This window comes from Amblyomma mixtum, chromosome 9 (assembly GCF_055824585.1).
Source record: "Amblyomma mixtum isolate Tamu chromosome 9, ASM5582458v1, whole genome shotgun sequence".
NCBI classification, from domain to species: domain Eukaryota; kingdom Metazoa; phylum Arthropoda; class Arachnida; order Ixodida; family Ixodidae; genus Amblyomma; species Amblyomma mixtum.
Window position 1 is genome coordinate 26349054 of NC_143020.1, and position 25522 is coordinate 26374575.

Genomic DNA, 25522 nt, shown 5'->3' on the forward strand with positions numbered 1-25522 from the left:
CATTGCCGGTGAGCCCATCTGTCCTTCCTGTAGCGATGCGTGCATCTACGCCCCATCAGAGCCCTGTCGCTCAAACTGCTCAACGCGCACCGCTTACCATGGCTCCCTGGGCATCTGTCGGCTTCGCAAGTGAATGTGCCTCCACGACAGACGGGACATGGCATGCTTGCGGTCTGGACGCGTTTCAGCGGGCCCCAGCTACCCCCGCCTGTGGTCGCAGCACCTGCGCATCCTGTTTCTTCCGACGCTCACGTGCCGGACTTGTGCCCTACTCCCCCAACCACCGCTTCCAGTACCAAAGGGGTCACGGCTTGCCCGTCAGATCGAAGCCGCCTTTTGCTCGCTCCCCCTTCGTCTGCCTTGCCGTTGTTTCGCCGCGTCGAGCGCTTGCGCCATCCCCTCCACTTCTACCGCTGCTGCTGCCACAGGCGCACCTTCAACCGCATTCGCTGGGGAGACACACTTCACATGCTCGCTAATCTGGACGCTGGTCCATCTTCAGGCCAACCTCGACCCTACTGTCAGCCCTACAAGTGGGCCTCAACACTTCTTCCCGAACAACCTGTCAACGTTTCCAGGCTGACGTTTCATCTCCCCTACCCCTGTCATCGCCGTATACTTTCTGCATCCCTCGTCCGTTGCGGAGCAGCCAGGCTCGACTCGACCGCCTGAGCTTTGTTCTCCCGCCTGACTGCTTTGCCGGACTACCGACCTGAACTGACCAGCGTTTGCATCCAGTTTCTATTTTTCTTTCGGTGAACCCTCTCCTTTCGTGTTTTCTGTTGTTTTCGCACAAACTCGTCGTTCGCGCTGGGTGGGGGCCTATTTAGCGTCACCGTTTCGGCACGCGCAATGAAGACGAAGAGCTGAGCACGCGCTATAGAGAACGCTGGAGTCCTGGGTCTCGGTCAGACGCTGCCACCGCCGCTCTGTCGTTATCATCTCTTTGGCAGCCTTCAAATAAACGTGGCCGCGGTCGCCTCCTGGGCGACTTCCACATTGACCTCTACAATCTCTTCGTGCGTAGAGGTTACACTTAAGCACAACCAGCAGAGTCATGCTTGGCAATATGGCGAGTTTACTGATGCAGATTTCCCTATAGAATAAACATCGAAAAATTCTAATGTGACGTTAATAGCTGGCGCGTAAATCAGCAGCTTTAATTTACATTACAATAGACAATGACTCAGTTTTCGATAAAAAACAACGCTTCGATAAATACACTATTCAATAGAACCGGGAATGTAAAGCAGAAACTTTATTAGGTCCAAACTATGGAAAAGGAAGATGTAAATGTCGCGTATATTAAACACACTATTGGCACTCTAAAAAAAATATCGTTTACAGTCTAAATAAATGCCATCATTTGACCTGAGGGAATCAATGGCGACGTGAACTTCCTTCTTTGTAGCCTGAAATAAAAATTACTTGTATATTTTGTCAGCATGAGTATGCCCGCGAGAACTGGTTAAGGTCAATTTCCAGCCTCCTTTCGAATTTTGCACTACAGTCGATGCATATTTAAAGATGCCCGCTTGAGATGGTGCAGTGGTCGGAGTGGAAGCCAATAATATTGGTGGAGTTGTCGATCTTCAGGAGCATGGAAATGGGTGAACTGCTGGTGTACTTTGGCCAGGAAGACACCCCCGGATGGACAGGAAGGCTGCAAATTGTGATTAAGCAAACGCGCTGCTGTAACGGCCACAGTCACTCAGCCTGCTATTATCTGCCATTTGTCGTATCATCCGAGGTCATCAACACACATGCGTTCATCTGGACAGAACACAGCACCCTAAGGAGCGTCAATAGGAAGGAAGCGCACATGTACACTCGTAATCTGTTTCAAAGTTTGTTACAGGGAGCAGTTATTAGTGAAAAAATTAAAAATATGCACCTAAATAACCGTATTCGCGCTCCAAATAAAAAAGTAAATGAAATATGAAGAACACCATAACGTGGAATGATTATATGCAACAGTATAGCAAGTATCCGCGTATGAAACACCGTTTCCGATACATTCGTAAGCTTGTTAAGTGGGACCGCGTTTCAGAAGGTTGCTTAGGTGAGCGAGACTTCCACATAACCTTTGTCTAGTACTGCCATTGTAGTTTAATGCTTCCTTTCATCAAGCCTTAAAAGCTATCCCTGATGGCGTTCTGTTCATTGCAGCTGTACTCAGGGAAATGTATTCAGAACCAGTGAAGATTTTAAGACCTTTAAAGCATTTAATATTTCCCTAAAGTCAAGACGCCATTGCAAAATTCGCGCTCTCTGAGCTTCTCTTCGCCATAACAAATTTTATCTACAGGGTGTTGATTTTCAGCAGATTTTCTAATCAATAATTTCTGCAGTGCCTTCATAAAGCTAAGGACTCATGTGATACCACATAAAAGAAACAGTTCTTCATTTATCAGTTCTTTTGTATAGAACGAGCACTACTATTCGTATTTATAACGAGCCCCTCATTCCCCTTCCCTTGTTTGCTTAATTGCTTAGCGAGGGTCTCGGTTCTGGCAGCCTTGACGCCATAGGAAGCATAAGAGGGTTCTCACACAGCTTCCGCCCTCGCCGTTCGATGGCGCTCTACGTCACACTAGCGGTAACTCAGGACGTTCCACGTCCGCCGCCTATGAATGTGGGTGGCGCTGATGAACACTCTCAAGGTTAGATTACTTGTAAACATAAATACCCCAGAAAGCAGAAGCTTTGACAGCCGTCGCCGTAGCTCAGAGGTAGAGCACCGGACGCGTAATTCGGAGGTCGTGGGTTCGTATCCCACCGGCGGCATGTGGTTGTTTTTTCTTCTGCTTTTCTAATCAATTAGCATTAAGCGACAACATGTTCAGTAATATTCTAAATTGATCAACACCACAAATTAAATAAATAAATTAAAAAAAAATCCCCTGTGCCCCTTGGTTTCTGTTGCTGTTGGCTTCTGTCGTATTCGGAGGTTTGTAATCCCGAGTAATTTATTTCTAAAACAAACGTGACATACACACGTTCCTTATGTTGACAGGTTTACTTTTAAAACAGAGTTCAGCATCGGAACATAGGCCATTAAGATTAGAAGCGATGGGGAGTGCCAAAATAAGAACAGCTAGGCACATTTAGTGCTCTGAGGCTAAAAAAAGCGTTAACGGGGACGAAGCAGAAAGAGGGACACGACGCTGAGTTCAGCGTATTGTCCCTCTCCTTGCTTCGTACCCGTTAGCGCTGTTTTTAAAGCCTCAGATAACGCACCAACCAGCCCAAATTTCCATCCTTTTGACATTCAGTGCCTATGATGTCGAGAAACGAAACAGAATTTCAATTATGATGCCTGCTTTGTCAGGAGGAAGAAGATGGGGAAAGTTTAAAAATATATATAGTTTCGCGACACACGCAACTAGGGAACAGTGAAGAAACTGCATATCACTGAAAACAATTCTGCATTTAACTTGAACATACATACATAACCATCCCTTCCAGTAACTTCTGGTTGTCTCTGATAAATTATTTTCTCCAAAGAGGTTGCCGTAGAAGAGCAAACTTGAACAAAGGAAAGCAGCTCCCTTCTGAAAAAGATGAATGTGTCTCACCCTGCAAACGTGCCCGTCATTGTGAGGTGTTTCTCGGATGCCACGACGTCCTCGTCGCTAAAATGCACCCGGTCTCGGTCCAGTAGGGGCAACCCGAAGAAGAAATAGAGGTCCAGGCCATGACCAACTCCAGCCCAGGTCACTGGTTCCCTCTTGGTTGGATAGTGATCGAACACGTACGTGTACACCGTGGCATCGCGTGACGCATGGGCAGCGGCCGCAGAATGCATGGGGCACACGAACAGCCGGTCGCCCAAGTAATCCACGTATTTGCGCCTGATCGTAGCCTTGCTTGTGGTCTCGACCTCATCGTCCTTCAGCAGCGAGGGAGGCTCACTTTTCGTCCACGAAGAAACTGTCTGGAGAACGGAATGAACATGGATTAACCTAATGTTTTTACTGCTGGCAACCTTTTTAACAATCTGCGCAATGTTTCACATATGTTAAGAGCTCAACAAACCACCGTAGTTCCGTCAACATCGCTAACCGAGAAATCTGAGTTTAATCCGCTGCTCCTCCTTTGATTAGCGGCGCAAAGATCTCAACTTTTATTTGCCTCTCTACCAAAATGTCGTCATTTTGATATAGTAAAGAATATTAGTGTCACCTAATTTATTGCCTTGTTCATGCAGAGATAATATCATAAATTTGGTCTCGTTGTCACATATGCAATGGCAGGCAACATATTTTTGATTTGGGATGACCTGTTTTACCAGCTCTAATTCCTTTCATCACGACCAGAAAAAGGGCCAGGAGACCCCTAATTGGGAGCAGACACGACATGGGTTTTATTATTAGTAGCAGGAACACAACACCTGCTTTTCTTTGGTTTCGGCAAGGCACTGCCGAATCCAAACCATTGTGACCGTTGTCAGCGGCCTCATAATCCTGCTGTCGTCGACAGAACGGATCGGCTTTCTGCTCTCGCTATGCTTCCAGTGATGCTTCCAACTTTTCTGTCAACACGCTCCATTGCTCGCCTTAAGCTACACTGAAGGCGACCACATTTTGAATGCAGTACGACGCAGAAGCGCGACCCGACACAGGCTTGGATCTGTGCTGAACCCCTTTTGAATGAACCCGCTCCGTCAATGCACACAGCTGGAGAGCAGCGTCACTGCTGGGCACTCAATTTATAGTTGGTTACTTGCCATAATGCCTGATGGTACTACGAGAGCTGCGCTCACCGGCGCACGCATTGCGTCACGCTAGCAACTCGTACGGCGCTATCGCTTCGCGCGTCGAATCGATCAGGGATAGCACTGCCAACACTTCTTCCTTACGTCACATATCTGTGTTGGTCTGTTGCATGGATTAAACAAATAAAAAAATCACAACTCTAGCGTAAATCGTGAAATTTTGCGACTTCTAGCGGGAACCTTGTCAAACTTTCCTCAAACTTACGCCCGGTCACAGACGCGTTTACGAGCCTTTAGCGATTTTACGCAGCTTCAAGCTTCGTCCAATAAAAACGAATGTGGCACAAGTAATGGACTGCGGGTGCGACGTGTTTACATTACCTGAAGACGGCGAATATAGCGCGAGAGATGTGTGCATCCACCCTGGCCAATTTCCCGCCGTGGGTATGTGCCATTAAGCCTGAGGACATCATCATCATCATAATCATCATCATCATGTGTGCATGATCACGTATGCCATAGGCCGCGTAGTTTTGCCTGTGCTTTTCGATGACGTATGTTCCGCCTGTACGCACCTATCCCTCTTAAGCGGGATGGAAGGACTCCGTGCAAAAGGCTGTCACGTGATGAGTGATGAGACGAATTTAGGCTGTAGCAGCGCACGTTCGAGTGGCAGCTCTCTCTTTATAAATATACAATTTACAAGTGTCACTGACCTTGTGAAGGGCGTTTATGAGTGTCTCTCTGTCGACGTTGTCAAGATGCTCAGCAAGAATCTCGGGCTTAGGTGGCAACCAGAAGAACATGGTAGAACCCTCGTCTGATGTCACGCCAGTGAGCAGCTCCACGCTGTTGTCGAAGGAACCCGACCGAATGGCCAAGGAAGGTTCTTCGGGCAGGAAGGCGTTTTGGTACGTAGGCAGGAAGGGCAAGTGCTTCCCGGGCACCGCTTGGAATGCCGCCATCACAAGGTCCTCAGCTGGCCTGGCACGGAGACCGGATTGAGAGCAATCACTTTTCTTATGTATGCTGTTGTTCGATGGAATAGAAGTGGCTACAACAATGAAGGAGCTACAAGAACTTTGTTTATATTATGTAATTGCTATGACAATAGCTCATGGCGCATTTCGCGGGTCTGCGGCATCGTAGTTAGCGTTGGTAACGTGCAACGCAGGAGAAGTGTGAGGATGATAAGTAGAAAGTTTGAATGGTTCAGCACCCACACAGCAACATACGCGGATACGTGGCGCCCTCTGTGTGGAGGGGCGGATTCTAGCATGTATACCGTTCGCGCGAAGCGGCGAGTCACACCAAACACTTTTACTAACTGCCACAAAACCAACCAGAAAGCTGTACCGCTGACATTGAATACCGCAGAAAATCAATTCATAGCATAACAAATAGCATAAAGTTTCTTTATGGGTTTTACATACAGAATATAGAAAAAAAGGGTACAGATGAATGGATAGACATATTGATTGAAAACCGCTAGGTAATTGTCGCTGAACGTCAAGTTACACAGGGGTCGTGTGTGTAACTTGACGCCTAATGCCTAATGCACTCAACCAATGCCTAATGCCGTGCCTAACCATGCTTAATGCCTAAGACATGCGTAATGCGCTTAGCCCAGTCGTTGGTCTTATAATTGTTTCATTCTCATTATCGGGATCTGCGCTCTGTACCGACCGGCGCCTCGCCACCAATCGTAAACTGCTATTTCCTACCGATACCGCGGACCATTAGTTTTCAGCATATTAATTTTTAGACCCACCGTTCTCCTTTGCCTGTCGAATCTTGTGGTAATCGTTCGCAGTTTACTCCCAGAGGCATTTCAAAAGTCGATGGCATGAGCCAGTCGCAGATAACTAAGGTATTCTCCAATAACTCCTCTTTCCACCTGCTGCCAATCCAGACCTCTGAATACCTCCTGTGACCAGGCGGTGAACAGCATTGGAGACCCTCCCTGATTTGGAATTTTATGCTTATTTTATGAAGCGCTGTAATAGCTGTGCAGCCATTGTGGATTTCTTCTAGTATTTTTACATAAGGCACTTCTACACCCTTATCCTGTAATGAGTGCATGACTGCTGAGGTTCTGGAAAAGTCGAATGGATGCCAGTAATAAATTTACATGCCAGATGGCCGAAGATGGCTACTTGTCATACCTTGTCACTTACGCACTGACGTCTGCGCATCTTTTCATGCCGAACCCCAGAACTCTCGTGCTGGTCTCTTAAAAACATTCACGCGACTTCGGCGCCGGTACTACTGACGTGGCATGTAAACCTTTCTACAAGTACATTCACTCATGCCTTGACTGCCAACGCAGCAAGTCACCACCGCAGCGCCTTTCCGGACCACTGCCGCCTTTACCTTGCCCTGCCCGTCCGTTTTGACCATGTGGGCATCGATGTTTATGGGCCTATGCCGCCTTCTACTTCTGCCCACCGTTAGGTTGTCGCTGTCGACCATCTTACGCGCTATGCCGAGACGTCCGCTCTTTCGGCGGCTACAGCCAGGGACGTATCTTTCTGATCTGAACTACTGAAAGACGAGACCACATATGCTAAAGTCAAACGAGACCCAACAAAGAAGATTGAGAGCGAACTGCAAATCTGCTGACGGACGTCTTCAAATTTGTTCCACCGCAGAGCAAGAATTTATATTACCGACTCTTATGTCATAATGACTCAGCTCCAGCCATCTACGGTGTTCCCAAGATACACAAGCCCGACGTGCCTCTACGGCCAGTAGTTTACTTCACCTGGTCCCCCCTGCATAAGCTTTCTCGGTACCTGCACAGCATCCTGAGCCCACTCGTTGGAACAACACAGACGTATGTAAAGGACTTTTGTGATTTCGTCAGGATGTTACAGGACGTCGACATCCAAGAAGACGACATCATGGTGTCTTTTGACGTCCAATCTATGTTCACCTGTGTGCCAATAGTCTTCGCTTTCCAGTGCTGTAAAGGCGTCCTTGAATACGAAGAGACCCTTCCCAACCGCACTCCGCTTGAAGCTGTGGACCTATGCCGCCTTTTGAAATTTTGCCTGGAGAGCACTTCGTTTTTAACGAGGAGTTCTACAGGCAGTTGTTTGGAACCGCCATGGGCGCTTCAATTTCGGTTACTTGCGCCAACCTTGCCTTGGAAACCATCGAGGCACTCGCCCTTGCCCCTTTCCCTCGTAGCGAAAAAATATTTTTGCGCTATGTAGACGACTGTTTTTGCGTGTTGAACCGGGAAGACGCGCCTGCACTACTACATCATCTGAACTCTATCCAGCCATCCATCCAGTTTACTATGGAAGAAGAGAGTTCCGGTCGCATTGCCTTTCTCGATGTTTTAGTACAGCTCACATCGAACGGTCTCGGGACGTCGGTCTGCCGGAAACCCACACATACAGGCCAATACCTGAACTTTGCCTCTGCACATCCGGTTGGACACAAGCGCTCCGTGGCATCAGCGCTCTTCACACACCCGCAACGCCTGTGCTCATCCCCACAAGGCCGAAGGAAAGAAGAAAAAGGATAAAAGAAGAACTCTCTAGAAATGGCAACCCAAGGCAAATTCTAACTCGCAGCAAAGCCGATGTTCAAATCCACCAACGGCACCGAAGAGAGAGCGGAAGCGAGCCTTTATTCCCTTCGCGGTTGATGTGAGCGAAACACTGACAACAATCTTAAGTGAATACGATATTCAAATCTGTCACGTGCCTACAAACAAGCTCAGACAGCAACTTGTGCGAGTGGAACACAAGTTAGAAAGCACTAGATACCCGGGGTTGTATACAAGATTCTCTGCCAAAGATTGCGACTCAGCCTACATCGGCGAAACTGGAGATGACAGGAGACGGCTCTGGGAGCATAAAAATGACGTTGCCAAGGGGTGCCCCGAAGAAAACGCCTTGGCAGATAACCATAAAAGCATGGGTCACATTATCACCTGGGACGCAGACAGTATCATATCCACCGAGAAATCATTGTCATCCCGCCTACTCCTAGAGTCATTCCATATCGAATCAACTCCGCACAGACTTAATCGGACACGTGGGCCCATGCCTGCCGCATACGCATGCTCATTACAGCGACCTTCACTCGTATAAACACGGCCGATACGTTTTTCGTTTTCATATGTGAGCAAGGGATCTTTAGGAGTCCCGAAACGTCATTTGTTTTTTACCCTGTTGTTCTTCAATTTATTGGCGAATGTTAGGCTTTTCAAAATGATGTCTGTTCAGTAATTCTACGCATTACGTGAATCTCTGCTCTTGGGCAGGTATATTCTTTCTATATAATGTTAGAAATTTACAGCCACTTTTAAGTAAAAAATTTGTGTCGTACCGCTTCCATATCAGCTTTTAGTCTAGTTTGTTCTCCGCTATTTATATTTACCACAACAGACGATTGTCGGTTATTATGCCTCGTAGAAACGACGGACGAAATGTCCGCCCGAGTCTCCCTGTTCTCGGTCTCATCACTGTAATTCCTTTTAAGGCGAAAGGCTTTAACGGCTCATACTGTCTACTTTTCAAGAACATGTAACCGATCACCTTCAGTGCTAAATAATATTCGCTGTTTTGTTTGCTCATTTCATTAAAATCCCACCCCTTATGTAATACCCCCGATACAAGGGGGCCTTTAAGGTAAATAAACTAAACTGAACTCAACCAAGACGTGTTAGCAAATCTGTCCGCGGTTCTGATTGGTTGAAATGGTCGTGATGTCACTGCGCCGTAATGTTGACGGTTGTCCACCGAAGTATGCGAGACAGTTACTGCGCACTTTCCTTTTCTCAAATGCAATTTTCGACTGCTCACCACCGAGATATGTGAGGCAGTTACTGCGTAATTTCCTCTCCTCAAATGCAATTTTCATTTTCTTCATTGTGGCCCCTCTTCCTCTTTCTTCTTTCACTCCACTTCATCCCTTCCTGTACAGTGCGGTTCGGGTGTCCACCGAGATGACAGAGAATTACAGCGCCATTTCCTTTCCTCAAAAAGCATTGCGTTCAAAGGGCAACGCATCGCGCCGAACGGGTGGTGGCGTTGTGTGGGCTCCCGGGCAGCGCTACAACACGCTGTCGCGTTCCACTCCTAACGGCAAAGATTAAGCGTCATTAATTGCCAGTTAATTAATGCACGAACAGAATGTGAACAATCGCGTAGCAGAATGCAGCACTCAGGCTTTCGCCTTTCACCAACTTAGCCGCTAAAGTTCCTCGTAATTTTTTTTTATGCTTACCCATGTACAGCGAAAGATGCCAAGAGCAATGCCTGAGGATCCTCATTGGCTGTTTTTTCTGCGTCTATCGGTATCCATTGCACTCGTAACTGCTTTTTAAAACAGAGCGAAAGACACGAACGCAGACAGAATGGAGGCACATAGTGCTGGCTTTCAACTACGGTTATTCTTGAAATTTATATGCAATATATACATGGCTTGATGCGCGGGGGGGGGGGGGGGGGGGGGGCTAACGTATATATTGCGCCCAAAAAGAAATGCTAATCGTCTTATGCGCGCTTTGCATATTGTACACGTTCTTTTCTTGATAACGCAAGAGAAGGGTTGCTGACGCAAATGTTACTCAGAGCTATGGTGCGATATCTTTCAATTATTTCCCTAGTGATCCGGTCCTTGATTCTTTTGAAGGTGCGGCACTTCTCCAACATGATTCTGCACACTTTCTTACATTCCTTTGTGCATTCAGAGAAATGAAGCGGGAGGTTGCGGTCTTTGGAGTTAGTCAAATGCTTTTTGTGTTTCCTTAATCTGTCATTCAGTCAACATCCTTTGTGTCCCACAGACAATTTGCCGCAAGACAGTGGAGATTCGCAAACTAGCTCTACAAACAGTATACAAACCTGCTTTGAAGTTTTATCTTACTGCAAACTTTGGCTTCGTAAGGAGAATGAAGGGCATACTTGGGAACGGGCTAAAAAAGATGCCCAGGCTTAGCTTGGTTAAGCCAAGAATGCGTTGCATATTGCGCGGTCTTTTTGCGCGAGGTATTGCTTGGCGGCACTCGACTTTCTCAGCAGCTTTTCCTCCGTGACGTATGGATGGATGGATAGGAGCGCCCCCTTTGAAACGGCGCGGTGGCAACCGCCACCATGCTCAGCCGTCTTCTTTTCTTTCTTTCTTTTTTGTTCTTTTTTTCTTTTTAATGGTTTGGTGACGTCACGTTACCACGTGTCGTGACGTCACCAAACCACTTAACGTCACGTCAACACGTGACGTGCTGTCACCAAACCACGTGACGTCATGTCACGTGGTTTGGTGGCTGCCCGGCCGCGCCCAAGGGCTGAACTGAGTGATTGCAATATGCTACGCATAAAACGCGATTAGCATTTTCTTTTGTGCATTGTATCTGCGTGCCACCTCTCGCCCTCCTGCGGCTGAGAAAAGGATGAAAAGAAAATTGCACGGGCCTGCCAACTGGCTCCAGCCGAGACACCAGCGCTGCCACGTGCAGATAGAGGGGAGTTAAAAGATCAGAGGAAAGAGAAAAAAAAAAAGAAAAGACGCGCGTCGCAGCAACAACCGCGTCCGCCGAAGCGCACGCTAGCTGAAAAAACAGATAAGCGGCCTTAGCCGCGCTTCGTCACCACCTCCCACCACCTCTCGCGCATCAAGCCATGTGTTCATATACATGTAAATTTTAAGAATAAAATATTTTAAAGCCAACGCTGTGCATTTCCCTTGTCTTTGCGTCCGTGTTTAGCGTGGTTTCAAGAAGACATAAGCACCAACTGGCCCGCACGCTTACCGTTCTAAGCCCGTAATCAAGTTTATTGATCCTTCAAGACAACCCTGAAAAACGTTTTAGAACCAATGGTATCTATCACATAGACAGTGTTGCGTCAAGTTAGGAAGGGTGGAAATCGACTACCAAGCCACAGCAAAAATCAGATTTTGACCCACTCATATGAATACAACAAAATAATGTTAGTCAGCCAAAACACAGCAATACTAACCGCGTTCGTAGGCAACCAATGACCTCGTCAGGGTGGGATGCGAGCGTCTTGTTGTCCAGGTGGCAGCCGACAATGGCGGCCAGGGAGTCACCCTTGGCCGCACTCTCGTGGGCGGACTCCGTAAAGTCAGGTGCGTTGATGACGCCACTCATGGCGATGGCACGCCGGAACAGTCCCCGGCTCATGGGTGAAAGTACGTGCGCGTGCACACTCATAGCGCCAGCGCTCTGGCCGAACAATGTGATGCTTGAAGGGTCACCGCCGAAATGTCCAATGTTGTTCTTGATCCACCTGCGCAAACGGGCGCCAGGAACGCAGTTTCGCTTTCCATTCCAACAAGTGTTTAGGTCATAGCTTAAATGTTGCACCCTAATAGATTGACATCAATCTAATGAATTTCTTCACTCCAAATTCCGGCATACAGTCGACCGAAAAAGCCAAAGCATTTGGCTTTGCAATTTTTAACACTATATTTAGGTGTAGCGCCACAGGATTTTGTTCCCACTATGGCAAAAAATATCAGGAATACCCAAACTCATCCGGTGTGCCACGTGCTTACTGTGCACAGAATACGGCCTTTTTACTCGAGGCGCAAAATATAGAAAAAAAAAACCTTATCGGGCATACATCCTTGGTATGAACTAAACAATAGGCGCCGACTGTGTACCGGAATTTACGATATTTAGCGCACCTTACAGCGCCCGAAGAGGCACTGAGTGAGGAGAACAAAAACAATGATGATTATAGAAAGGGGAAAAAAATAAATAAGGTCAGAAATGAATGCAACGAAGGACAATGAAGTCAACTAGGTATAATAACCGGCATATGTTATCCAAGGAAGCTATATAGCTGCAGAAAAGACGCTGAAGTAAAGAATTATTGAATAAATACGTTGCGTAATGCAGATATGAACACAAAAGCAACAAAATAAAACGTTAACCGAACAAAACCATGCAAAATATCACAATACAAGTATCATCATTGCTAATACGTTAATAAAGCCGACCTTTTGTGTGGGATATCCAAGATATAATGGCCGCCGCTGTGGCTCAGTCGTTTGGTGCTCAGCTACCGGCCTGAAAAACATGGCTTCGATCCTCTCCACGGAGGTCACGTTTCGGTGAAGGCGAAATGTTACAGGCCAAATGCTACGAGTACATTTTCACCACCTTTGATTTTTGAAGAGGACATCGTCAGCTGACTCTCTAACTCCCTACCGTGCGAGAACTAACGTCTTCAAAGGTTTTTTTTTTTCCACGTAGGTACTATTACAGATTAGAACAATTTATGTCAGTCGCACTGGCATCACGTATCAGATGGACCTCCAGCCTTTCGCATCCCTCGTAGTGCGACCACCCGTGTCTTTGGAGTCAGTAGCCGAGCACCATATCGGCTAAGACCAACGCTGCGTTTTCATATGCAAATGGCATCTTTTTGGTGCAAGCGTACATAAAAAAATAATGCAGAATCTCAGAGCCCACAACGAAGCGACTTATAATCAGTCTGTTTTCATTTGGAGCCGCGTGAGCGTCTGCGGAGCAATGCAAGTGCTTACCGCATAAAACAAAATTTTTTTTTGGTCGCGAATACGCCTGGAGCCAGCATTTATCTTTCCGATGAGAAATTTATTGTTTGTCGCCAGCATTTTCTTTCTTCAGCGCCGTGATATGCCTTTGCGATTTCTGCCATCTTGACTAAAATGTTTTCGCGTTCGCTGCAAACACCTTGCGCACAAACCTATCCTGCACACACCGACAACACCACAGCAAGAAGTTTACAGATTTTTTTCCTGGCAGACAAAATCTTTTAATACCTCCTCTTTCCCTCGAACAATACGCATCTCCAATGCATTCCCTCCAGCGGCCAGACTTCATGGTTCTGTAAAACTTCACGCAAGAACTTGTAAATCTATTCTGAAATGATATGTAATCTGGATCCGTACTAGTATGGTGTTAAGGTCCTAGTACACGGGCCTGCAAAGACTACTTCCGACGTGTGTCATCGGGAAGCAAGATGCGGTGTCAGGGTCGAAGAACGCGGGTCTGGGAGAAATTGCTGCCAAACGTGGGTCGTCGTTAAGCAAGGTAAGGCGAAGGCTAAGCAGCGGCGGAAGCAGCCAGCACACATATGTCTCCTGGGTGGCTGAGAGTACCTGCTTTCTACTCGGCGACCGTTGCCCCAAGCCTGCCGTCATGGACCACACAGGGGACCCAGTGACAGCTGATTCCAATTATGTACTTTGTCCGGTCGGAGTGCAAGGCCAAAACGAAAGGGCTGAAGTTTAAGCAAAACAAGACCCGCTTTCTGAAGTGCCTGCACGTGTCGAACACCACCGCCGCCGCCGCAGGGAGACGGACGTTATCTTCCCCAATTGCTGTGAGCGTGCCGGGGGAACAAAGGGCTTCGTTACCTGTGGCTCTATGGCGTGCCAAGCACCGCGACGAGCTGGCGGGCATCGTTCGAACATCTCCAAGGACAAAAGACCACTTTCCGGCCTTTCTCGTGATCTCGCGTTCCGGCCATGAGCGGCGGGTGTCATTTGATGAACAACAGATGTCGGTGACCCGCGGGAACCTTTGGCTGGCCTGAAACCACCACCACCTACCGCAGTCGACGCCTCGACGGCAACCTTCTTTCCTTCGGACTCAACACGTGACAGGGGCGTGCCCCTAAGTGCGGTGTTGTGTTTGTGCGCACAAGTGAAAGCTCTAGGCCCCTCCCACTCCGTCGTGGGCGTCCTCAACCTAGGGAATTTGGGGAACAAGTGTATAAAAGTCGACAACGAATGCGGCAGAATGATCTCTCACCTCCGGTCTCTCACTTCAGTCTCTCGGTTCAGTCTCTCACTTCAGTCTCTCACTTCGGATCTCTTACGCTTGTAAATATGTGAATAAACCTTCTCTACAGTTTCCTCCTCAAAGGAGTTCGCCATCGTCTTTTGGAGCCGCGACCTGCGTGCCTGAACTACCCTCACAACTCCAGGGCCCCTCCGTCCTCAACAATGGGTTCTTTAAAGCTGTTCTTTGCACAAATTTCACAGTGCTGTCATTGATTTTGCGCTGTTTTGGTAATTATTGCCCCGCTTTCCTTGCTCAGACTACAAGGTTGATTCATTCTGTTTTTTTTTTGTAGCTATTATGTATTGGATTACCCAGTTCTTTTCACCTATAGATATTGATACCACCAAATTTGTATTTATTTCTGTTCCTTCACTCGGCTTGCATGTGTTATCAGCCCATGGGCTATTATCACGCTGTGTGTTTTTTTATTAACGTTCAACACTTGGTAATATTTGGCAAATTCCTGTCCACAAACTTACACCAGGCTATTGGTACACGTGTAATGATTGAAAAAATTACGCCGGTATTCATATGGTGCCTCAATATGTGGGTTAACAATGTTAATTATTTCACTTTGATGTAATTGCCTTCCCAATGGGTCTTTGAATTCAACATGCTGGTGGTATTTTGGAGATTACAGGGTTTTTTATTAATGAGGTGGTGTACTGTGTGGTGGGTAGGGGCTTTTAGTGGAAGAAGAAGCTTAGAGGGCTTCAGGAGGGAAGAGGTGGCGCAGTGGTATGTGGGTAGCACCGTGGAGGATAGAGGTTTTAGGGAGTCGAGTGAAAGGGGAATACGGTAATCTCTAGGGCGCAAGTGTAACTGGGTGGGTGAATGGTGGGGAAGGTTTCTAATCAATATAGCAGTTTTGTGCTCTGATTCTCTTGGGGCGCTGCTGGACGAGGGCTGAGGCTTTTACTTGGACACAGCGCTATTTCGCCAAGAAAAAACTACACTCAGTGCCCTAAAACAAAATATAGAGAGTCCTTACCTTAACGCTAAATTCTGGTCCAGAAACCCCATGTTCCCAGGAGACTCCGGGCTCTCCGTGTTGAGGAAGCCAAGGACTCCAAGACGGTAGTTCATGGACGCAACTACGATGCCCGTCTTGGCGGCGATCACGGCGCCCGTATAGTTGTCATGTGATGCAGAGCCGTAGGTGAAGCCGCCTCCGTAGATCCAGACCAGCACGGGAGCGTTACTGCTGCCCTCTCGCGCCCACACGTTGAGGTGGAGGCAGTCCTCGCCGTACACGATGTCGCCAGTAAGAGATGTGTCGATCATAGGCTGCGGACAGCCGCTTCTGAGGCTCGTAGCATTGAGCGTTCCCTCCCATGGCTTTCACGATAGAGAGAAAAAAAAGGCGTCTTTGTAGATTTCATTAAAAAAAAATAATTTCAAGTGTTTTGAGGTTGTCCCTTATATCACGTCATTGCAACATCCTGTTTGCGGCCATTTGCTTCAGAGGGTTAAACTGTAGCTTTTCCTTCTTGGCTGTTTGGTGCCTAATCAAACAGCAGCTATACGCCGACCATTTCTCTGTTCAGAGCAACGTTGCAGAAACTGACTCAGTAACCTTGCGATCCCTAAGCGTAAAGAAAATGATGGTGTGCTATTAATAAACAGGTATAATTTCTAATATGAGGTGGAGTTTTTTGTGGCCCTTTCTTGTCGTACGCTGTACATTCACAGCGCCCTGAGAACTGTTCCTGCATGCCCCCAACATGTCTTCAAAAGACGTCATAATAAGCAAGCATAGTAACACGAATGGCGTTGGTCTCCTATTAAGTCGTAACGAAATATTCCGCGTGCAACAGCTGGTAATTTGGCCAAAAATGGGTTATACATTAAAGTGTTGAGTGGGGATGTACAAAGTTTTTACCTTATGCATCCCCTTGAAGGCAGGCATTTAGTTTCATGAGGGAAGGTTGAGGGTAGCTATCGCCCCGCAGCATGTCCTCTATTTCCTTTCGAGTTTTGCATCTTTTGGCATAAAGGGGTTTGATGTATGCCGTGAAGCCCAAGAAAACAGCGCATATGTGTCCGTTCTTACTTTAAGTGAATGAGAAGAAATGTGGAGAGATTTAAAGTAAATAGAACATGTAGAGTCTAAATAAGAATGATAATCCTCGGCACTTTTTAATATTCGAGCATGCTAACACGGTGTAGTCGCACAGAAAATAAAGAGCAATTCTTGCAGGTGAAGCTTGGTGAGTAATCTTAGGAAAAGAAGGAGCCCATGGAGCGGGAACATATATTAGTGGAAGTATATGTTCCTTGTAAGCATGATCTTGGCGTTTTATTACTATGAATTGCACATTTTTCGCTATGCTTTTTATCGTTTAGATTCATTTCGCGCCCATGCATATTAGTGTACAACGCGTGTGCGAATCTCCGGCAGCTTTCTCGTCGATATCTGAAAAGATTCATTCAAAATGTGCTCTTTGTGCTTACGCATATCAAAGTAGCAGCCTTTAAGCACAAGTCCAGTTCACCTATAATGAACCTGATGATTGCTTGGGTTGCTTTCGTTCTATCCAAACTTTGTATTAAGTGGACACCCATGTTACAGCCAAAGTACATTCGCATGAAGGTGCAGTACATTTATTAAATGGTGCTTAGAGCAGTCCGCATCTTCAAAGCAGATCTTATCCCGGCACTTTGAGAGCTAGCGCGGTAATGCGCTCCTAGAACGGACCCTTGCTGCCAACAAGCTGCATTGCCGGCGTGACATAAGTAATATGTGAATACTCGTTCCAGGCATTTAGTGCTAGGTCCGACTCCCCGTCATAGCCTTCGTCAGGTTCGTGACAGCCGGAGCGCATTCGTACTTCGTGAACAATGGTTTCATCGACGAATGGCTGTAAGATCTCGTCGTCATTGATAGCACCAATAAAGTAACACCTCAGGAAACCAGGTCCAGAGAGTGGAGGACTAACGTGACATTTCCGACAGTCAACATACTTTTGACGACGCGATTTTTCGACAGCGTCATCCGTAGTTTCTAGGCTATTAAAGGCGTTGTTTTGAGGCAAAAATCATGATTTACATCACACTAAGGTTCATCAACACGGCCTTAATAATTTCCAATGCAGTGAACAAATAGATTCAAACAGGAACGTCAGCTCATTATCGGTCAATTTTTTTAAATGCACTATTGAATATACCACATCGATAGGGCCCCTTAAGCGCGTGAACGACGCTGAATCTTCCACGGAGCTTTAGGGGAGCATGATCACCACGGTCTGGAAAGACAACACTTTGTTAAGCACGAGCAGAACATTCGTGTTTTTTTTCTGTGCATCATGGACGATATCGAGAAGGCATATAAGTTTAACATATCGTGCATCATGCCACTTCCCTTCAAAACGTCGGTAGATTATCCAATTGCTTGGGTAAAAATAAACGCATGTTATCCAGGTCATACATTTCAGCCTGTGGCATATACAAGCTTCTAAACAAACAAGAGGGGCTTTCCGGGCTTCTCCTATGTAAACTTTGTGCTTGAGAAATATCAGCACACTGTTACTTTCATTTAACTCGTAAAAGTAAATAGCTTACCATGGCTAGTCTACGTTTCGATTCTCTGCCGTTGTGCACTGTCTGGTTGACAATTTTTTCTTTGATCGGTCTCACAGTGAGATCTTAAGCGTAAGAGCAATATTGGCCTTTTTTTGGTTCAGTAAATTTGTTCCTCAATTAACGTTTTGTTTGAAAACCTGCTCAGAACAGTAGGGATAGCAGAAAAGCGCAGCTGACGCTGATAAATCACCACATGTTAAATGACCAAAACCTATGTTAGAGAGCAAATACACGGTGTGCTCTCTGAAGATCTCCCTCCGTACAAAGTATTACATAAAACAAATAGCCCGACTTTAAAGAGTTGCCGGCAGTATTTAACCGCAATACACAAGGCGGTCCTTACCTTGGCAGGCACTGGGGGCTTAAAGCGAAGTTCTCCGATAGGAGGCTCCGCGAAAGGAATTCCACGGTACTCCTCGATGGTGGCACCCAAGATGTCAATTTTCCGCCCGCCCACGGGTCCAAGGTCTGTGGTGCGTTGGACGTCGTAAGCGGCGCAAAGCAGCGCTTTTAAGAGAATGCCGGCCACCACCGCTGTCTTCATGTTGGTAGCCTTTCGAGCTTCCTAAAAAGCAATGGTAATAATAGCTACAAGAACAACGCAGTGCTGCTTGTAAGATGTCAAGCTTGTATCAATGAGTCAGTCAGTGCCCTTTCCTCTGCTTCTGACGTTTCACATCTTCTCGAAAAATAAACTTAGTGGTGCATCTGGTCACAGAAAATGGGGTCTCCTGAGTGCTACTAGAGGTCAAATGTAGTCGAGAAGAAATCACCGAATAGCTTGACCATGTCTTCGAGGTGCGAGCGAAAGTGCACGATAAAATAAAAAACAAACTGTGGCGACACTGAAGCTCCGTCTTAACGGTACGACGCAATAGCGTAATGAGTTAATTCACATGTATGCAGGAGGTCATTCTCTACTTTATATCCATAGATGCATGGGAGTTCTTATGCTCCTCCTAGTGCAGTGGTGCAGCATTTATACGATGCGTCACTGCACTGCCATGGCAGGTACTCCAAGCGGTAGGCATTGTGCGACCCAGGTTGCTCTTCCCGAGCAAGGCCAATCATTAATTTACTTCCAGCTTCCACGGTGGACAGTATACTCACAATCCGGTGGGCAGGTTGTGATGATGCCCCAAGGTCACGTGACCTAGGTGGCCTACCTGCATCCTAGGTTGCTCTCTGGGGACCACCTGCTAAGGTCATGCTCAAGATTTTCCGCTCACAACGATTTTTGGATAGCTGGGCCTTTAAGGCTGTGGCGTTCCAAATAGGCTTGTAGACGAAGAGAACCGCCCAACACTTGACTGCTCTTGGAATTCTGATCCCGATATGAATTTATTCTTCGAACGAATCCATGCCTCTCTCTCAGGAGTTAACTAATAAGAGAGCTATTACATGCACCCAAACACAGCCATACGGCTACAAAGGATTCTCAGAAACTTTGCTGTTCAAAAAAAATTCGTCTTGGTTGTGGGTGCGAACTCGAGACCACGGCTTCACCGGAGCAGTCGCTCCACCAACTGAGCTAACCATGACGGCAAGCTTATGGCAGGGCGAGAGAGAATTGATCAATAACTCGAAAAGGGAACAGTGTTGGTCAAATGTTTAGGAGAACACCCCCAAGGTGTAGTAGATTTCTACTAAGGGTGTAATTAGCTGATTTGGTAGAGCGACTGCTCCGTTGAAGCGGTGGTCCCGAGTTCGAACTCCGGACCAGGACAATTTTTTTTAACTGCGCGAAGTTTCGGGGAAAGCTAGACAGCTTCCCTCTGTAGCCGTATGGCTGCTCTTGTGTGGTTGTCAACGAGTAATTACTCCATTATTACGAATCTACTCCACCTTGGGGGATCCCCCCAAAATTTGACCAACACTGCTCCCACTTCCAGTTATTGATCAAATGGCTCTCGCCCTACCATAAGCTTACCGTCCCGGTTAGCTCAGTTGGTAGAGCGACTGCTGCGGTGAAGCGGTGGTCCCGGGTTCGAACCCCTGACCAGGACAAAGTTTTCGTTAACTGCGAAGTTTCATAGGAAATATTCTCGCGGAAATTATCGCTACGGTACTAACAATGCGTAAAGAGCGCCACTTGGTGACGAGTTGCACAGCGGGAATTAAGTCTTACGCGAACTGATACCTATTGTTATTGAATTATATTTCTTAGCTTGATGAGCTGGTCTGGTGATGGTTTACGCTGTTACAATTTTCTTATAGAGCAGTTTATCTCAGCTCAACTGCAAAACGCCTTAGGCATAATAACCAATTACGTATGTAAATAAATAACAGTAAAAATAGCATGTCTTCAACTTGCAATTCGCGCTTCCATTTCTTGTCCTCGTTTTAGTATGCCTGATTTTTAAAACCTGTTTGTGAAGATATTTACATTTTTTATGACCTCTCACGGAAGTTCTTTTGGTATTCATGGCCGCGCCAGGCACATCCTGGCATATTAGTTATGTTTGGTTTGGTTCGGTTTATGGGGTTTAACGTCCCAAAGCTACTAAGGCTATTAGAGACGCCGTAGTTGAGGGCTCTGCAAATTTCGACCACCTGGGGTTCTTTAACGTGCACTGACATCGCACAGTTCACGGGCCTCTAGAATTTCTCCTCCAAAGAAATTCAACCACCGCGGCCGGGATCGAACCCGCGTCTTTCGGGTCAGCAGCCGAGCACCATAACCACTGAGCCACCGCGGCGGCGCATATTAGTTATGTGTAAGCAGAGCTGCACGGCGTGCAATCTGATGTGCTTGGTCTAAGTTGTTTTGGATTCTTCCTTGAGGCTAATTCAGAATAATTTAATGCCCTCGTATTATGTAAACCGGCTAAATTGAAGCCTGAATGTTTTGTTTTAATTCATTTTTTTTAAATCCACAGGCGAAGCGAAAAAAAAAAGAAGAAAGTGCATTGCTTCGTGCTCACCTTTACCATATCATTTTTCACTTCAACACATTCCTTTTACGCAATCTCCCATTGGAGTTGAAGCCGGCTATTATTTGTTTTAAAACCAGTAAATAGTGAAGGGGTTGCACCAAGATAATACCCGCAGTAGGGCATATCATTATTATCAGCCAAATTACATTTCCTGCAGGGAGAAGGAGTCTCCAATTTCATGCTACCGGTATTTTTATCAAAAACTTGAAATGAAATTGCACCGCGTTTGATCACGTTCGTGGAAGTGTTTAAGAGCTTCTCATCATAAAGTATCGATTTTGGTGCCTCAACTCTCAGTTCACTATTTCACCATTCGGCGTCCATCACAGCGATTTTGATATAAAATTGGTAAGATCGGGATCATTTCTTCTACGCTGCCGCCATGAGCGCCATTTCAGGTGTGTATGATGTAGTTCGGCCTTATCCGTTACACTGAAAGCTACAGCGCAAAATTATAATCACCTTCATACTGTACTCAGCAATCGAATTTTCAATACCCTTGCCTGTTTCTGGACGACCATTTATTAATCCATTGGGATGAGCATGAGGAAGGAGACAGACGTGCGATATGAATTTTGGTAGTAGTGAGCCGCTTTCTGCATGCCGTGGTGATTACATTCCATGATACGGTTAGCGCAAAGCATGGCGAATGCGGCTTCTGAAGTCAACAACAGGAGCTTCTGCCAAGCTTGCACGTAACGTACAAAGGATTTTGCTATGACAGGCGGCATCAGGGGCTAAAAATCACGGTTAGCTGCACAGCACATGCAGGTCTGGTACCCGGCTGTCTGCACTAATGGTCTTTTCTGGCATTCTCCTCCTCTTATACGCTAACGGACGTGAATCGCAGCAGCAACGTGTCGGGGGTACGGACCCTTTGCTCCCTGCCTTATTAAAAAGTCTGGTGCTCATGGATGAAAAACAATGGTACTTTAACCGGTACTTCGATTAGTCGGTGCCGCCGCCTCGGACTGCTGGAGATTCAATATCGGCCCTGGCTTCTCGCACGGAATTACTGACAACACAGCTTTCGTCGTCGACCACGTCGGAAGATATGACACACTGACGGAAATTTTGAGCAGGGCACTTGTTACGAGCCCGAGAGAAGCTCCTGATATTGTAGAGTACACTGATACCGCCACGCTCTCGAGTTTTCGGCCGTTATCGTCGGTACCCTCAATGCCGGTACGCGGACACTTCATTTTGGTGTAAGAGCACAGAGTGTTTGTAGTGCCTCTAGAGACGACAACAACTTTGTGAAGGACATCGAGGGCCACGACAAGATTCCCGCATGAGCTGATAAGAAATGCCAAGTATCTTAGCAGCCTTGTGTTATCACCTGGAAAGAAGCCGTTTAATCTATTTCGGTGAGCATAACACAGCCACTGTTACTTAGAAATAACTAGAGCCAACGCAATCCCACTCATGCGCGCAACTACATCACCTAGGATTAATTTTCTTCGGCAGCTGGAACAGCGGTAGCCATATTGTTCACTTTCCATTAGGGCGTTCTCTTCTCTCCAGCTAAATTTAGCGTCTAAAGGCACATGTACGGTACCAACTGTCAGGCTCAAGCGCTCCTTGACAGTATTTTACTCTTTAAGCTTCAGACTGCCTCCTTCAACGTCACAGTCAGAGATATTGCCCGAAAGCCAAATTTCTCATTTTTTCCTTCAGCGCTGAAACACAGTGCTTTGGGATTTTAAATAAAAAGGGTAAAGTTTTAACGTAATTAAGTAGAGTACACAGGGGGAAGGATGTATTCAGCATCACTGGCAAATGATTTCGCTTGGATGGGGTTAAGACTCCGGTTAAGCTCTCGAGCAGTGGCAAGCGAGGTTGCTGTGCTCGCGTCGCCGCGGCTTCGAATCCCAGGAGAGGCAACATTTTTTTTTTTTATTTCATGCAATCAAGGTCAAGGTGAAGGCTTCAGAGATAAATTGGCTTTTGGAGCTTTGGGCTTGAAGTAGAGCTATCGCTCCAAAACAATGAAGCAACAATGAACTTCACGCAGAAAAGTTCCAGAAAAGGCGCAGAAAAGTCGAAACCCTGAGGAAAAGCATTTTTCAGCTTTTTTTGCAATGAACACATACAATTGATCAAAATTTGCTCTTCGGTGAGGATGCATTTTTGACATTTCACAGTGCTTTAAATTTTTAAAAAGAGCGCGAATTTTAAACAAGTTGTAAATTTAATAAAATATATTCAATTAATTACAACAAGCAGGATCTTGTGCCAACACCTCAGCCACTCTCTAAATCTTTAGAAGAAGGCTGACGTCTTTATTTGATCGGGTGGGCGCTTCCACATCCTTCCCTAGCCAAGGATACTTCCGAAGTTTTCTCATGTTTTTAAAGGATTTTACTAGTAACCGTTTTTAAGACGTCTTTCCTTTGGCGTCACTAGTTGGTGTAACTAACGTTTTAGGCCCCCTACACCACCGACATCATTAAACAATTTTATAAAATTCTCCCGAAATCTTTCCTCACGTCATGCATCTTGTACCCGTTCGTCTTATGCCTCCATGCAGTTTAGGCGCCTTTAGGGCACTTTCTTATGCGCGTAAAGCTGATCGTTTTATGACATTTGGATCGCGTTTTCCTCTGCACTGGACGTATCCTCGGCGCTGTATCCATGATAATATGGCCTCTATGTAATAGAAGCTGTCTCTCATCAACATAACCATCTAATTAATTTTGTGCTTACGACTGGATTAAACGATATCACATATAATTGTGTTTGGTTGCCTTACAGCCATTAGCTACAGACTAGTGGCAAAATAAGCGTAGTTTGCGTTTATAGAACTACAGATCGCATGTATGTACATTACGAAGAACAGAGCAGCAAGATAGCTGTCTATTTGTCGGGGACTTCGAGATTCCACGGCAAATTTTGTGAGTGTTTTTCGTAATCGAGCCCTCGCAGGTTTTAGAGGAATTGGTGGGAACTCTAAGCACCGTTGCCTCACACCGCTTTCGGTACCGCGTACACCATGGTGCTTTTAATTAACCACGAGAACCGCATGGTTGGCAAACATACCATCCCGCTTTCCTAACGCAAATATTCCTGAAAGTTTTTCTGACATTTCATCATGTTTAAACGTAGTAAAGCTCCCAAACAACGGTATGAGGAAGTCATTGTGGAAAAGTTTAAAGGAGAGACATTGGTGCTGGGTCCAGCGAGAGGCATACAATGCGCTGGCGAGGGCCCTTATCTTCCTCCCTAAGCCACCACCTTTTCAAATGCAGCCGTAATTTCAGGGCCTCAGTAACGTTGCGCATGAGTCGGGCCCGGTACATCCGGATCTCCTTCAGCAAGGAGCTCCGCCTGGCCAAGACTGCCTCCCACGAGTGGTGATGTCGTGCTGATTAGTATGACCACACTTACAGTATTTTTGAGGATGAATATGTTGAGAGCTGAAGAAGAAGAAGACGACCCTAGTGTTGAAACAATAAATGATAATCTTACAGCTATCGTTACAGAGTGCGCCGCAGAAGTAGGTGGTAGGATGGTTCGACAGGATACCAACAAGCTATCTCAGGAGACTAAAGATCTGATTAAGAAACGTCAAAGCATGAGGACGTCTAACTCCACAGACAGGATAGAACTAGCAGAGCTATCTAAGTTAATAAATAAGCGCAAGGTAGCCGACATAAGAAAGTTTAACATGAAAAAAATCGAGCATGCTCTAAGGAATGGAGGTAGCCTAAAATCAGTGAGGAGAAAACTGGGCATAGGTAAAAAGCAGATGTATGCGCTAAAAGACAAACAGGGCAATGTCATCAGCAATATTGATAAGATAGTTGAATTAGCCGAAGAGTTCTACACAAATCTATACAGTAGCGAATGTAATCATCAAGTTACTAAGGAAGGGAGTCGAGCACAGCAATGGGACATCCCGCCAGTAACGAAGGAGGAAGTAAAGAAAGCCTTAGGAGCAATGCAAAGAGGGAAAGCAGCTGGTGGGGATCAGGTAACAGCAGATTTGCTGAAGGACGGAGGAGAGATTGTGCTACAAAAACTAGCCACCCTGTATACGCAATGCCTTGTAACCTCGAGAGTACCAGAAGCTTGGAAGAACGCTAACATTATGTTAATTCATAAGAAAGGAGACGTCAAGGACTTGAAGAATTACAGACCGATCAGCTTATTGTCCGTTGCCTACAAGGTATTTACAAAGGTAATCGCTAATAGAATCAGGACAACCTTGGACTTTAGTCAACCAAATGATCAGGCAGGCTTTCGTAAAGGATACTCGACAATAGACCACATTCACACTGTCAATCAGGTGATAGAGAAATGCGCAGAATATAACCAGCCCCTATATATAGCCTTCATTGATTACGAGAAAGCATTCGACTCAGTGGAAACCTCGGCTGTCATGCAGGCATTGCGGTATCAGGGTGTGGAAGAGTGCTATGTGAAAATATTGGAAGATATATATAACGATTGCACAGCTACTATAGTTCT

The 25522-nt window shown here is 46.3% G+C and overlaps 2 protein-coding genes across 2 annotated transcripts in view; both read right to left on the reverse strand.

Annotated features, from left to right (window-relative positions):
• LOC149328561 (acetylcholinesterase-like) overlaps window positions 1-3711 on the reverse strand; it is a 44697-nt gene extending 40986 nt beyond the window's left edge. The window contains exon 1 of the mRNA XM_089562255.1: window positions 3579-3711. The gene's annotated coding sequence lies outside the window, so the exon portion shown is untranslated. The remainder of the gene's footprint in view (window positions 1-3578) is intronic.
• LOC149328562 (acetylcholinesterase-like) lies at window positions 372-19127 on the reverse strand. The gene is made up of 6 exons (XM_089562254.1): window positions 18460-19127; window positions 15526-15872; window positions 11695-11985; window positions 5434-5701; window positions 3579-3937; window positions 372-1663 (listed from the first exon to the last, which is right to left on the reverse strand). Exons 1-6 carry the CDS (start codon window positions 18658-18660, stop codon window positions 1522-1524), a joined length of 1608 nt encoding a protein of 535 aa, XP_089418380.1. The 5' UTR covers window positions 18661-19127; the 3' UTR covers window positions 372-1521.
• Window positions 19128-25522: the final 6395 nt, after the last annotated feature.